This window comes from Leptinotarsa decemlineata, unplaced genomic scaffold (genome assembly GCF_025532065.1).
Source record: "Leptinotarsa decemlineata unplaced genomic scaffold, Ldec_3_MD MMD2_tig00001393_RagTag_RagTag, whole genome shotgun sequence".
Taxonomy (NCBI): domain Eukaryota; kingdom Metazoa; phylum Arthropoda; class Insecta; order Coleoptera; family Chrysomelidae; genus Leptinotarsa; species Leptinotarsa decemlineata.
Genome location: NW_027412562.1, coordinates 7,050,569 through 7,065,949, shown reverse-complemented (window position 1 = coordinate 7,065,949; position 15,381 = coordinate 7,050,569). Strand labels below are relative to the sequence as shown.

At 35.0% G+C, this 15,381-nt stretch overlaps 1 protein-coding gene across 4 annotated transcripts in view; it reads right to left on the bottom strand.

The window, feature by feature from the left end:
* Positions 1 to 15,381, bottom strand: part of LOC111509749 (cGMP-dependent protein kinase for) — a 509,933-nt gene that overhangs the window by 416,259 nt on the left and 78,293 nt on the right. For 3 of the 4 annotated variants that reach the window (XM_074175926.1, XM_074175924.1, XM_074175925.1), the window contains exon 2: positions 9,801 to 10,252. In XM_074175926.1, coding sequence (XP_074032027.1) covers positions 9,801 to 9,956 — 156 coding nt within the window. In that variant the 5' untranslated portion in view covers positions 9,957 to 10,252. Of the gene's footprint in view, positions 1 to 457; positions 752 to 9,800; positions 10,253 to 15,381 lie in introns of those variants that run through there. The other variant, XM_074175928.1, reaches the window with a different exon arrangement.

Below are 15,381 nucleotides of genomic sequence, written 5' to 3'. Positions count from 1 at the left end.
TTTTAATGTAGACGTCTATGTCTCAACCATTTCAAGCATTTCTCATTCATTCTATGCTCGTTTTCCAAGACACAGTAAGCTACCCTAGACTTACCTGGTCTACGAAACAGAATGTGTGAAATGTATTCCCTGAAACGAGTTATTATGGTCTGCTTAGTTTGACCAACATCTATTTGTAGCAAAACTCACAGCTTATTTCATCCAATCAATTTTATAATTGCAAAACATTTTGGACAACTTGAGTAATGTGCACAGCTACATCAGTGTTTCAATTTAAAAAAAATTCTGAATATTTAACCTCATAAGTTAGAACCTGATATATATTTTTGAGATAATTTTGGAGTTCCCTATTCAATTGAAAAATGTCTTAGTTGTTATAATATCCGGAGCATATTATTTTCTATAATTCACACATTGAAATAAGTAGCCGTGATACCAGAAGGATTCAATTTCTTACCTTGAGAAGTCTTTGTTTCTTTAATAGCGAACTACATGTGACCCCCATTCGTCAGGTGGGAGCAACCCGTCAAAAACAAGTTAAAATCAATTGTTTCTCTATATCGAATAATATATATTTTTAGAGAGTTTATCTGAAGTGAATGCGATAGCACTGAGTAACACACTGATGATAAAAACCAAGAAATAATTGGAAGATCGAGATTACTCGATATATCATTGAATTATGAACAAACTGAAGTGGTTTATACTAATAATAAAAGCAAATGTATTTGGCACATTCATCGTGAGTGGCAGAACGACTCGACTGATATTTAAAAACTATCTGAAACATGTGTAGACCGTGTTTTTGTGTATATGTGAAAGGAGGGTAATATACGGTGTGGAGAGAAATGCAGTGATTCATTTGAACAGAAATCAGTTCATTCATGGAATATCATCAGATAAAATAAAATCCACTTTCGGAAAGGAATCCAAAAATATGAGTTATCCTTCCTACATGGTTGAAATTAAAAGTAATTTTCCAAAACAAATAAAGAAAACTTTCATAGATTTTTCCCTTCAAACCAATAAAATGATAAAAAAATTGAAGACTACCCTACCAAAAAAGAGTTTTGCAATGATGAAACGTTTTTATCCAAGAGCGATAAAACGTCTAATTAATCTTGAATCATACATGAAGGAAGGGAAGGGGATGTTGCATTTTTTATCAGGAACCTTTTCAGAGCTACTTTAATACAGAACATCCTCAATCAAACAATTGAACAAGTCTGGCTTACAAGAAGTAAACAGATATGGAAAGATTTGAATATTTACCATAAAAAATTCTCAAATCCATTCTAGATCACTTACTGACAGTCGAAGATATCAACAAATTTTTTGGAGGTATATCCAACTCCAACTCTTCCCCTGATGTTGAAATTATGAATTTTTTTCTGGTAATAATATAAACAATCCCAACTTCTCCTACAAAGTTACTGATGACGATGAAATCTATAAGTTTATTCTGAACATGAAGTCGAATGCTATAGGACCTGATGAGATAAGCATTATAATGTTGCTGTACTGCTGGCCCACAATCCTTCCACATATCACTCACTTATTCAATCATTGCATATCGACTAATTCCTATCCATCCATCTGGAAGCAAGCAAACGTTCTTCCGTTGACCAAAAATTCTAACCCCGAAATTTTAGGCGATCTCCGGCCAATTCGCATCTTACGTGCGCTCTCGAAAGTTTTAAAAAAAATATCGAACTTGCAGACGCCTGATTATCTGAATGACTTCGATATATTACCTGAGTGTCAATCAGGGTTCAGACCTGACCACAGTTGTACGACTGCCCTCCTGATAGTTATATATGATGTGCACAGATCTATTGATTATAACAAACTAATCTTCTGATATTATTGGACTATTCCAAGGCGTTCGATCGCATACACCATGAACTCCTCTTTGCTATGTTGGGCTACCTAGGGTTTTCAATACATGCTGTAGCGCTACTTAAAAGTTACCTTTGCAATCGTTTTCAAAGAGTTGTGTATAATAACGAAAAATTTGATTTAATACAAATTAAAAACGGTGTTCTTCAAGGTTCAATAGTGGGCCCTCTCTTGTTCGTTTTATACACATCTCAATTTCATAGGTCACCAATTCGCAACCATGCATTGTTATGCCGACGATACTGAGCTGAACAAGGAATTCAACGAAAATTCAATTAACGACGCTCTATATCAAATTAATAGCGATCTCGATATGTTATTATCCTTCTCAACTGAATATTGCCTATCTGTTATTGCATCTACATCTAATGTCATGCTCTTTGGTAGAACAGCGGCGAGAAATCGTTGTTCTGGCCTCATAAATATTGTAATTGATGGAACAGAACTTTCCTTGAAAGAAGTTACAAAAAACTATCTTGTCAACAGTCTTCGTTTTGAAGCACACATTCTGCAAATTCTGAAACGGGGTTATGCAAATTTCACATGTCAACTACGCAGAATTTTGAAGAGTGACAGTTTCAGAATCCAAAAGCTCCAGAATGCATGCATTAGACTCATGAAGGGTACGAGGAAACGAGAACACATTCCCAATCTGTTCGGAGATGTGGGTTGCTTGAATATGGAATCCAGACGAACATTTCTTTCTGCAACATTTTTTCAAAAACTTTTTAAAACAAAAAAACCCTCTTATCTTTTCGAAAAAATATCTTTTAGAACTGGCGTACACCATCTTGACTAGAGATTCAGGACACATTTAACAATACCACAATATAAAACGGATACCTATTGAATATAAACATCTACCATTAGGAAGCTTCAAACGAAAGATAAAAAAATATCTTCTCACAATAAATAGATCCAACTAATCGAATTATGTCGAAATCAATCAACCTTTCTCCAAGCTCAAAAAAAATATATATATTTTGTATTTCAATTTCGCTGTATATACTATTGCATTGTTCTTGATAGCATACTGTTTTTTTTTTCTTTTGTTCTCATGGTTGGTTGGAAGCAACGATTATGGACATACAGGATTGCTTACTTACATATATCGCCACGTTGAACAATTGCCGAGCAGATGTGACGTAACATTGGTGACACTTTTAGTAGCTGCCATAAGACCGTGTGTTATTTTACCATTTTTTGAGGATTATTTTCAGACAGTATTACATTGTTTTTGTATATTTTGATTAAAATTTTACTTAACTATACCAAATACGTTTTTGAAACATTGAGTTTGTTATTGTGAAAGTCGTATTTTTTGTGCCTTTGAACATTTTTTAAACTGGTGTAGCGAGTAGACGCCATATGAGACTCTGTTATTTTCTTACGTTTTGAGGTTTGTTTTTTGCCATAGTGAAACTTTTTTTTGTTTTTTGAACATTTTAAAATTAAATTAAGGTAAAAATTGGAAATATTTACATTTTTGTAAGTAATAGCAATAATTGTCTAACCATCAAATAACATTGCAATTTTTAGTTGAAATGTCTGGTCGTATTTGTGCAGTGTCAACTTGCAAAAGCAATCAGTTGACTTTAAAGAAAAGTGGTGTTACTGATGTAACATTTCACTCTTTTCCTATTGCTAAGGATATGATTTCTACAACTTTGCAAAGAGAATGGATTCGTCGTTGCAAAAAAGGGGATAAATTCACTCTCAAATATGGATTTGTTTGTTCTAAAATTTTTTCAGAAAATGATTATGAACGAGACCTTGAAAATAATTGTTAGGTGAAAACTTATTCTATTCATTTACTGCATAAAATAAATGTTTTTTTATAGGTTTGCTTTTGCGTCGTAAATTAAAAAAATCTGCAAAAAGAGAGAAGATTTTCCTTTAAATATTATTTTTGAACTTTGCAAGCTGAGAACAATTGTCAGAATGAAATATAATGACTCAAAGGCTGACGAAAATAGGTCACTTGAAAAAAATTTAAACAATTTTCATACTAGAAAAAAAAATCGAAAATTAAATAAAGTAATACATTAGTCCTTCAAATTTATTTTTCTACATTCATGCATAAAAAATAACTCAAATATATTTAGTGGATGAAGTAATTCCTTCTTGCTCTAATGTAGTATTATAATATATTTGATTGTGGATTTGTCAATTTCATCATTTATGGAACAAAGTTTAAGTTAAATTATTCTATCTACATTTCTCATTTTCTTAATGAAAAGTAAAAACCGTATCATGTATTTTCTGTCAGATAAATAAAAAAAGTTGTTACAACTATAAAAAATGTATTACTTACATATCTTTTTGATTATCAAGCGTTTATTATAAAAGATGGAATAAAAAGTAAAAAAAAAATTTAGATAATATTATTATCTAAAACAAAGTTCATAACAAAATTTTTGTGGGAGTTACAGTTTTCACGAAAATAATAAAAAACTGATGAAAACTCTGACTTTTAAGAAGAGCAAAATAGCTCGCCCTATCATCCACAAAAGAAAAATTTTTACTTAGGACTGATCCATTTATATTAGGTATTCAATCCTATATAAAAATAATATTTTAATAAGGGATTTACCTGAAATTTTGTTTATTTTAATTTTAAAGTGTAGTACCGAATCAATCCAGAGTAACCACTGTTACGTCACGAGACCACGTGACGTGTCTAACAAAATCGCAAAAGTAAGCAATCCTGTATGTTCATAATCGTTGGGTTGAAAGAGCAATATCTGTGGTGATTTATCATACGCAGATATTTATCCTGCAATTTGATTGGTTGTAAATGTAGGGAACCATCAATAAAATCCATTACTATTATTATTAACTCTTGGGGTCCAGTTATACATCATTCTCCCAATGTCAATTACTGTCACTGTCCTAATCAAATTGAACCAATGAAATCAAATATTCGAATATAATTGTGACTAAATATCAAAACTTGCCATGAATATGTATTCAAAGAAATTCACAGGTTTGATTTGATATTATGATTATGACACTCGCTACACCCTAACTCTACTGAGATTTCACAAAAACATTCACAACGAGAGAATTAGGGATAAACTTTTTGCCAATCCCAACGGGTCTAGATCCTTCTGGTCGGTAGCTGAAGCTGTTAATCAAAAGTTCACAAAAACCTCTATTCCACCACTAACACAAGCGGATGGTTCGATTGCAATAACAGCTATAAAGAGAGCAAATTTACTGGCTGGACAATTTGCGTCCCACTCCACAGTTGATTTTCTGGAAAAGGCACCACCCACTATTCCCACACTAGAATCCACAATGCCGGAAATTACTTTTCGACAAGGTCTAGTCAGGCGAATTCTGAAACAGCTCAATATCAACAAGGCGTCTGGTCCTCATGAAGTGCCCGTCATCGTTCTCAAAAAGTGCACCAATGAACTCGCACCAGTATTTTACAAACTTTCAAACCTTTCTGACAAGGAAGGGGTTTTTAATTCTTGTTGGAAAATTGCTTGCGTTCAGCCTGTTCCCAAAAAGAGCAAGAAAAATCTTCCAAATAACTATAGACCAGTAGCTTTGCTATCAGTAACAAATATTTGAAACGCTTCAACATCTTGAGCGATCATCAACATGCCTTTTGGAATAACGGAACCGAGAAACATGATGAGTCAAGAGCTGTTGAGTTTGATATTTCTAAGGCCTTTGACCCTGTGTGGCATGAGGATTTGCTGGCCAAACTTTGATGCTATGGCTTGTCGGATCATTTTTGTGTATGACTCTCCAGCTTCCTGAAAGAACGTTTCCTGCAAGTGGCCGTCGATGAATATATCTCGAATACTTTTACTATCCACGCTGGTGTTCCCAAGGGATCCATATTGTCTCCAATCCTCTTTGGAGCGATACTGCTGTATCAGTAAGCAAAAAACCTCTGCCCTTATCAATGATGAATGAGGCTTCTGAATGGGGTCCGCTACAGAGAAAGATAGAAGACAAATCTCCTACATCGACTGCAACTAAATATGTCATGAATATTACTGGAGTTTTGACACAACACTTCAATCTTCCCCTCGAAGATGATCACTTTGATTGAAACACGTGTCGAGATGTTAAAAATAACAGTTTGGTGTTGGGATTAAACTCCAGTAATATTCATTATTACAGCAAAGGTTCCAAACAGTGCATTACAAGTAAATATGTCATGTAAACCACGATCATCAGCAGATTCACACTCGAACTTCCTGGAGTATGAAAACAAATCAAAGTAATCCTTGGATCTAAATTTCTTCGATAAACGAACTGTTCAGATTATTGACCTTCCTTCGCGTATCAGACAAATCTTGATGTGTTGAAAACTACCCGCAAATCTGAATAAATACAGGTCAACATCATTTTGGCAGCGAGCCCAGACTTTGAATTTCCGTTAGTGATCTGGTGTACTAACTATATGATCCACACCTGTGGAAATTAAACTATTTTAAAATTCAAATTAGATATCTCAAACGACACTCAGATGAGAATAGGTTCCATAAATGTTATTGACCTCATTCGATAAAATGATATTTTTTATAGCTCATCTGTAGATCTAATGGGTAGATGATATTTGTATTAAATCTTTTTAGTAGACCAATCTCTAATTTACGTTACACTATTAATTTATATTTCACTATGTAAGAAATTAACAAAAAATAAATAATAATTGCACAAAGAAACTTTCCCTCGGTTATCTTAAAAGTGCGACTTTGTTCCATCCTTTACATAAAAGAGGACGTATGCTTCTCCACTCACAAGCGACTTTGGTGAAATTGGTGACACGTGTGAATCGTTGTATTTGTGCCACGCGCCAGTATACGGGTGTCTGCAGTATGCTGTAATAATGTCCTCTGTTAGTAGTCCCACTGTGATTTAAAAGTGCATATAGATTATAACAAGTAGCCACATTTTCTCCTGCAAAATTGTCCATATCCAATCCTTCTAGAGGAAATTCGATGACATCATTCAATTTGCCTCTACTTTCCGTTGGAGAGAATCTTTTTAAATGTATTACTAAAATATAGGAAAACTTGTGGATTGATAGGGACTTTATGCATTTTCTCCTTTCCTTGCATTTCGAACACGTCGGTTTTTCAATTCCATCCAAAGTTTCTTCTCTTGTAAAATAATCTAAGCATGACTCTTGTGCATTTCCGCTGTCGCTCAATTTTTCGTCAATCTCCGTTAAGATTGGTTTAGGTAACACTCGTTACTATTCTTTTTGAGTTGAGCTGAAGTTGAAACTATTTACAGGCACGTTGTACCCACAAACACTCTCCCCAGTAGACAAGTTGTCAAATATAGGGTGTAAGGAGAACGTGTTTGTTAGAACTCGTTTTTATGAGGTTATGGGGTCTCCTTCAACAACATGGAGGGCATCGGCTCATCGAAGCACCTGACATTTACTTTCCTTCTTTTGCTTTTTCCTCTTTTTTGAGAAAAATTCACAACAGAAATTGACAATATCCAACATGAATGTACACATATATATGAGAAGAGAAAAGAAAGTATGAAAAGGGAAGGCAAGGGAAGAGAAGAGAAAAAAAGGATAGAAAGGAAAGGGAATTGAAAGAAAATTAGGGTAGTAAGATGGGTAGGGTGAGGGAAAGGGGATTACGGGAGGGAAGGAAGGGGTATGGATGGGAAAGAAAGGAAGTCGAAGGGAAAAGGGGGATGGTAGAGGTGGAGGAGGGGATTGGCCGAGAGAAGAGGGTGGGGAAGAAATATATTCGGATTTATCTTACAATTGAAAAAAGGATTTCCGCTTTTTCCAGCCCGAGGTAGTCTTCCGAATATTCAATTCAAACTAGGAGCAAAAAAAACATTGTTCAATAAGGTAATGAATGAAGCAGCCTAAAATGAGGCCAGAATTATTGCCAATTGAAAATTTCGATTCGGTGATCTAGTAGAACCCACTGAAATGTGGAAATAGAAGCCCAAAATGAGGCAGAGTTTATTGGTTTGACTCAAGAAAATGTTTACAGGAAAATCATTAAGGCAGTGCCTGTACGAGAGTAGCGATTCACATTGGATTTGAATCGCTGGAGATTAAATGCATTTGGAAAAACGTTCCCAGAAAGTTTATTCCATATAAACGCAGTTCTCCAAACGAAAGACTTCTTAAACAGTAGATTTTGAGGTGTACTGAGTTGAACCTCGAAAGGATATGCAGCCACAATCCGTCGCGAATTTCTGATATGTACCGCTCTTGGTGGAATCAAAAGTGCCAAGTCACGTATACTTCCCGTGAAAGTTTCTATAGAAGAGAGACGAATTCCCAACCTTTCTTCGATGTTCCAGACTATCAAGGTTGCAAGTGATGTTCACGCCTCCAATCAGGCGGATGGCTATTTTCTGGATGGAATTCAGCAGTTTCAGGGTATGCTAAGGGGGAGCTCCATTCATGAGAACAATACTCCAAAAAAGGTCTGATCTGAGCTTAATGGGGCATCAAAAGTTGCTGGGATGTGTACAGTTTTCTGGTTCGGAACAGTGTTCCAAGCTTTTGAGAAGCAACTCTTGCACATCCAGCGATGGTTGTGCCAAGACATTGCTGTCCATTACAACCTCCAACGAACTTATCGCAGCAGAAAGCAGAAGTGTCTATCCTGTCTGGATTTTTGAGGCATTGAATCGAACCTGGTTGGTCACCCCAATTCGAAATCACTTCTAGATCCTCATTAAGATATGCAACCAGCGGATGTGCTGGAATACAAATGGAATGACGAGACAAGTGTGCTGTTGTCAGCAGAGCAATATATTGGATTTTTCGTTTTTTTCAATAATAAGTCGTTGATATACAATAAAAAGACGGTTGGATACAATATGGATTACTGGGGAACACCAGCCTTGATGGTAAGAGTATTCGACAGATATACATCGGCGGTCACTTGCAGGGAACGCCCTTTCAGGAAACTGTGAGCCATACACGACAAGCCATAGCATCGAAGTTTGGCCAGCTAACCCTCATGACACACAAGGTGAAAGGCTTTAGAAATATCAAGCATAACAGCTCTTGACTCTCCATGTTTCTTGATTGCGTTATTTCAAATATGGGATATACTGATGTCTTTATTAGTGATCACCTAACTGACATTTCTTCCACACTAATACCAAGAGGATGAATTGTTCTTCTTATCGGAGAAATTTACATTAGTCCAAAATCTAATATAAGTCTGTAGATTTAAAATTTAAATGGGTACGCTCCAAATGTAAATGGTGTTGCAAAAACCATTTCAGCTTTCATTTCCTCAGCTTTTGGAACTATCACGAAATTTTAAAGTTAGCGTTTGTTAGTACCTAATATACTGGAAATGAAATGATACCGTTAGTCATAAATGTTGTTTATCTGGTCAATTTAGACGTCCGAGGGTGCAAAAATTCGCACCCAGCTCAAAGTTAATAGTATTGTTCAAAACACTATCATAAACAAAATCTAAAAAATCCTCATCGATCCGATACCCGTAAAAAATTTACTCTGGGTTGAAGATTACAAAAACTGCGTTGTTATCACACTCGTTATTACTATTAGTACTTGTCCAAGGACGCCACATTTTAAACAGATAACAAAAATTTTAAGTAATTATAACTGCACCAATATCGGATTTCAACACTCAAATCGCGATCAGTTCCTGAACTGAACACGACGGCGATAACCTTCCCCGATTTCTATTCGTCACCGTAACATGACTTCAAATTTAATTTTATGACTTCCCAGCCAATCGTAAAACTCGGTTAGTAAAAAATATCCAATACGAACCGCCAAGTCTACAGTCCACGCAGATTAGTTCGCTGCCGGTTTAGTTTTTTTGACCTTTAAGAGTGCCGTCAACTTTAAATATGCACAATATCATTTACTTCGATTATACAGTGAACCACTTCCCACCTACCTGCAACTCCTCCAGATGGTCCATCTTCGACACGTGGTTGTCCGCGGTAACGATGAGGGCGTGCGGGACTGTGCCCTGCACCTGGGGAGCTTCCTCGTCTGCGGCAGAATTATTCAGCCGGGACGAGAAGCACAACGTACCGAAACACACGCGCATATATCGGCTTGAAGCGATCGCTGACCACCGATATCTCTCCCACAGGATACGTGTCTGGACCGGAGCCAAGAACGTGTGGAGACCTTTGTTTATTCTCGGGTTTTTTTTTTTCTATTTATTTGTTTATCGTTATCGACGCGATTGTCGCAGATTCGCGCTCGACACTGCCGTATTGTTTATCGTTCTACTATATTTTTTCTCAATTGGTACTCGAAATTTATCGGTTTGAGATAGGTGAGGGGTTCAGGAGTTGATTTGCCCGCATTGTTTGCTCCGCCATGACGTCGGCAGGTGACCTGGAAAAAAGAAAAAAAAAATGTTACAAATATTGACTTTTCGAATGTTGTTTGGTAGAGACGGCTTTGAACTAGTTTCTAGGACTTCTTCTTATAGGTGAAGGTTTCACGAAAGGGTTCATGGAAATAATTTGGGGTTATGTTATTGTAGAAATTTGCCAAATCTCACAAAATTATAAAAAAAAACTGAACAATCACACCATTACCTTTTCGATAATTCATCGATATCAATAAAGAGATAACAGATTGTTTCAGCAGGGAGTCATAACTTTACTTCGATTACTGTAATTATTGATAATGATATGATTGATACCCTGCAGCAAGGAAGGAGGTGTTGAAAAATCCTTTGTCGAGTGAGATTCAGGTTGAGAATGTCGAAACTAGACTATGACTATAAAAATGCGAACAAAAAAAATACATATTGTAAAGGGAAACTCCTCTTTTTGAACTAGATCCATGAAAAGTGATGGCTGTGTCTGAGGGTCAAATTTTATGACAAACTTAATGGTGAAAACCGCATATCGATATCTATCGTTTCTGAGTAACAGCATATTTTTTAGAAAATGTGCATTTTTGAAGAGTTGCTGTAACTTTTTCCCCGTAAAAAAATTCTTGTTTTTATGAAAACATTTCCTTAGCACTTTTTTACGTAGAATTCAATGGTGTGGAAAACTTATTTTTTCAGAAAAATGGTTGGTTCAATTTTCAGGATCAATTTTTTCTTTAAAAAACAATTGTTTTCTTCTTCGACTTTAATTATATTCTTTCTCAGGGCTCAAAAAGTAGTTTTTTCGTGTTGATATTACTATTTTAAAAACCATCAGGCATATTAGATGCATATTTAAAAAAATATATAAAACATTGCAACAACCAGATTTCCGAGACAACGCCAACAAAAAAGACATAAAACAAACGTTTGTTGCAATGTTTTTTATTTTTTGAATAAGTATTCAATATGTCAGATGGTTTTTAAAATTGTAATATTATCAACACAAAAAACTACTTTTCGAGCCCTGAAGAAAAATTTAATCAAATTTGAAACGTCGGCAAGAAAACAATGTTTTTTTTTAATTGATCCTGTTATCCAACCATTTTTCAGAAAAATTATTGGATCACTAAGCTAGTTAACTCATTTTCTCAAATGGTTATTGATGAAAAACTAATTTTTCAATGAGACACCCTGTATATTCCTGCATAATTCAATAATTCAAAATAATTTTCCAAGAATGTAGCACATTTAATGTTTTGCTAGAGTCATCTTGGAAACACAGAGCTTTTAGATTTTTTCATGTAGACTTTGAATTGCACACTTTGATCCAGTAGGCTTTGGACGATGGTATCTGTTAAATATCGATTTAAGCAGTAATAACGCTTTTGAATCAGTGGTTTTTGTTTAATTTTCAAACACATTCGCAATGAAGTATGAGAATTATGAAAAATGGTATATGATGGTCTGTTTTATACTTTCATACTTTGGACGATGTGGCGATAAAACAGAAATTGTTTAGTAGCAGCTATCAAATGTTGAGAACGCTATTTACAGCAGTAATTAAAACACAGTTTCAATAAAACTGATAACAATTTGTTCTATATATATATATATATATATATATATATATATATATATATATATATATATATATATATATATATATATATATATATGTATATATATAGGGTGTTTGGTAGCTGGGTGCAAACCTTCAAGGGGTGATACACTAGTTCATGTAGAACATATTCATACAAACATTTTTATTTTCTAGCGCGTTTTTTATTTTTAAGGGAACTTTTACGATTCTTAGTACAAAAACCCAAAATTGGTCAATTAAATGCTAATAACTTCGAATCTTAACAGAAATGTCCGGTTTTTTAAATTTATTTTAGTAGTCTTATGTGTCCCCAATCGTACTAAAGTAGTTTGAAGAACCAGTGTGTCCAAAAAAGTTATGTACAGAGCATTTAAACTTTACAAAAAGAAAAAGAAAATAAAAAATCTGACCTTTGATGCCAATTCTTTTGAGGTATCATTTACCTAGCTAAGTCTTAAACTTTTTTAATTAGGGTACCTGAACCAGTTAAAGGTCGTAAATATGGATTTTTGTGGAATTAAAGAAAAAAATGTTTTGTACTGTAAAAATTTATTGTTGGTGTTCAAAATGTCCTCCACCATTGCGTATACACTTTCTACAACGATTTCGTACTTCAGTTGTGGTTACTTTCATTTGCATTTCCTGTTTCATAATTTCAAACGCTGCCTCTATTCGCTGAAGTAATTCTTCTCTCGTGGTGATTTCTGTTGTGTATACGAGTTCTTTCACCCGACCCCACACAAAAAATCCAACGGAGTCAGGTCGGGCGATCTGGCAGGCCAGGGGATGGGTCCGTCTCTCCCGATCCAGTTGCCAGGAAAACAGCGGTTCGGATGTTCGCGGACACTTACAGCCCAATGTGCAGGGCATCCATCTTGCTGAAATGTGATCGGCCTGTCCGTGTCCAATATTGGACTTCGGCATCATAGAGTAACATTGGCAAGTGGTTTATCATGAATTCGAGGTAATTTTGTCCATTCAAATTGTCAGGCAAAATGTGTGGGCCAACCAATGTGCGTCCGATGACCCCAGCCCACACATTTATTGAAAATTGTCTTTGTAAAGAAATCTGAAACAAAAATCCGTCTCGCCGGATCCGTTTCCTCCAAGCCTTGCACACCCGTGCCGTGAAATAGATATTTCTTTTCGTTGTGCATCGTATTCCACACTTTCCATATCGAAAGGTTTGAATCTCTCGCTACAACTCTGATGCTGGTGGTAGGATCCGCTTCGAAGGCTGCGAGAATTTGCTCCTCAACATTGACATTATGTCTTCCTGGATTTACTGCAGGTTCGGCATGATGAATACCAGATTCAGACAGCCTACGATATGTGTTGGAAAACACACGGACGTTAGGCACCCTGCAATAAAATAACTCTACACCTCTCGAAGCGAAGCAGTAACTCGTCTTGATAATGCCATCTGAGATGATGGCGAAACGTCGACTATCGAATAGTACCCAACGGATGAACACCCGGAAGAACAACACATCATATATATATATATATATATATATATATATATATATATATATATATATATATATATATATATATATATATACAGTGTGACCCATTTAAAATGGAACCACCCCTGTAAAATGTGCATTTTTCAATCAATCTCAATTTTTTTTTATTGAAATATTAAGCATGAAAAACTGTATCTTGACACTAACTTTCACAATTTTAGTTTCATTTCCAAGGCACTCTATGGTTTTTTTTGTTTGTCAAAAACGGCAAAAGTTTATTAGGCAATTTTTGTTTTCAAATTTGACTACACCACTGGATTCGTAGTCGTTATAAATCAAAACTGTCAAATTTTCATTAAAAAATATTTGTTAACAACGAAGTTACAACAACTTCAATTTTGGAAACAAAGTATTTGTTTGTAATTTTTATTCAGATTATAGACATATTTGAGATCTGACAACACTGTCATCACCAAGTAGAACACCAGTGAATTTGTACAGTGAAAATCCGAAGTCAACAGCTCAATGCGTTCTACAGTTATAACTCCTGAAAATATGGTAATGTGAGATATTTGTGGTGCAAGCGTTTTGTAATAAAAATCTGACTACGCCACTGGATTTGTGGATAATATTCCCTTAAAATCATTCATTTGAGTGTAGGTTACGAGAAGTGTATTCTAGAATAACAGAAAATTAAAAATTCATTTTCAAGTTATGCAGTACTTAGTACATTCTTCCGCATAGCCGCTAAAATCAAATTGATTTAAAGCATGGAAATCATTTATTCAATAATAAAACAGAGAGCAGGACAAAAATTGTTCCCTGTAAATTCTTCATAACTCAGCTAAAACAATCTTTTAGAGGAGATATCAATAATTTGAGGAAGCTGAACTCATTATGCAAAGGTTTTATAATAAATCAACAGTAGGCTGTGATTTTGACAGTTAATCATAAATAAAATAATAGTTGTTAGTTACGTGCATTTAATAATGGCTTTACAATTATCATTAGAAGAAAGAATTGAAATTGTGAGAATTTCTGGGGACAATTATCATAGTGAAAGAGAAGCAGCTAGGATATTTAATCACAGACATCCAAATCAACTTACCATTGACAGAAGCACCGTCAGTAAAATTAACAAAACATTTAAAGAAACCGGTGCAGTCAGCAAACATATTTTAAAAAATAATCACCGAAGAAGAAATTTAAACGAAGGTGCTGTTTTAGATTATTTTAGAAACCACCCAAACAGAAGTTTACGAGTCGCCAGTTTGGATTTAAACTTACCGAGAGAGACTATTCGACGATGTCTTAAACAAAACAAAATGAGAGCATTTAAACCTAAATTTTTTCACTCTTTAAAGGCAGGTGATGAAGTGAAACGTATGGAATTTTGTTTGTGGGCACAAGGCGAGTACCTGAATACAAGAAATTTTTTAAACTGCATAATGTTTAGTGATGAAGCTTCTTTCAGCACCAATGGGGTAGTTTCATCGCAAAATGCTCGGTATTGGGCTACGGAAAATCCGCACTGGATCATAAATTGTAAAAGTCAATATTCCGAAAAAGTTAACGTTTGGTGTGGTATAGTACAAAATAGAATAATAGGTCCATATTTTTTTGATGGAAACATAAACGGGCAAAATTTTTTGGAATTTCTAAATAACCAATTATCGGACGAAATAGATGAAATGCCTCTTGCGGAACAAGTAAATTTATATTTTCAGCTCGACGGCTGTTCCGTGCACAATTCGAGGATTGTTAAAGAGTGGCTAAATAACCAGTTTCCAAATCATTGGATAGGACGAGGTAGTGACTTAATTGAATGGCCACCTAGATCGCCTGATCTAAAAATATTAGACTTTTTTCTGTGGGGTATTCTGACACAAAAAGTATACAGAACAAGACCAACGAATCGAGCTGAACTCATGCAAAGGATACGACAAGCTTGTGCCGAAATTACAGTTCAACAAATAAGAAATAGTGTAAACAATATTCGGAAGAGATACGATAAATGTATTGAACTTAATGGAGGTTTGGTAGAAGCCACAAAAATTTGAATGTTTAGTTT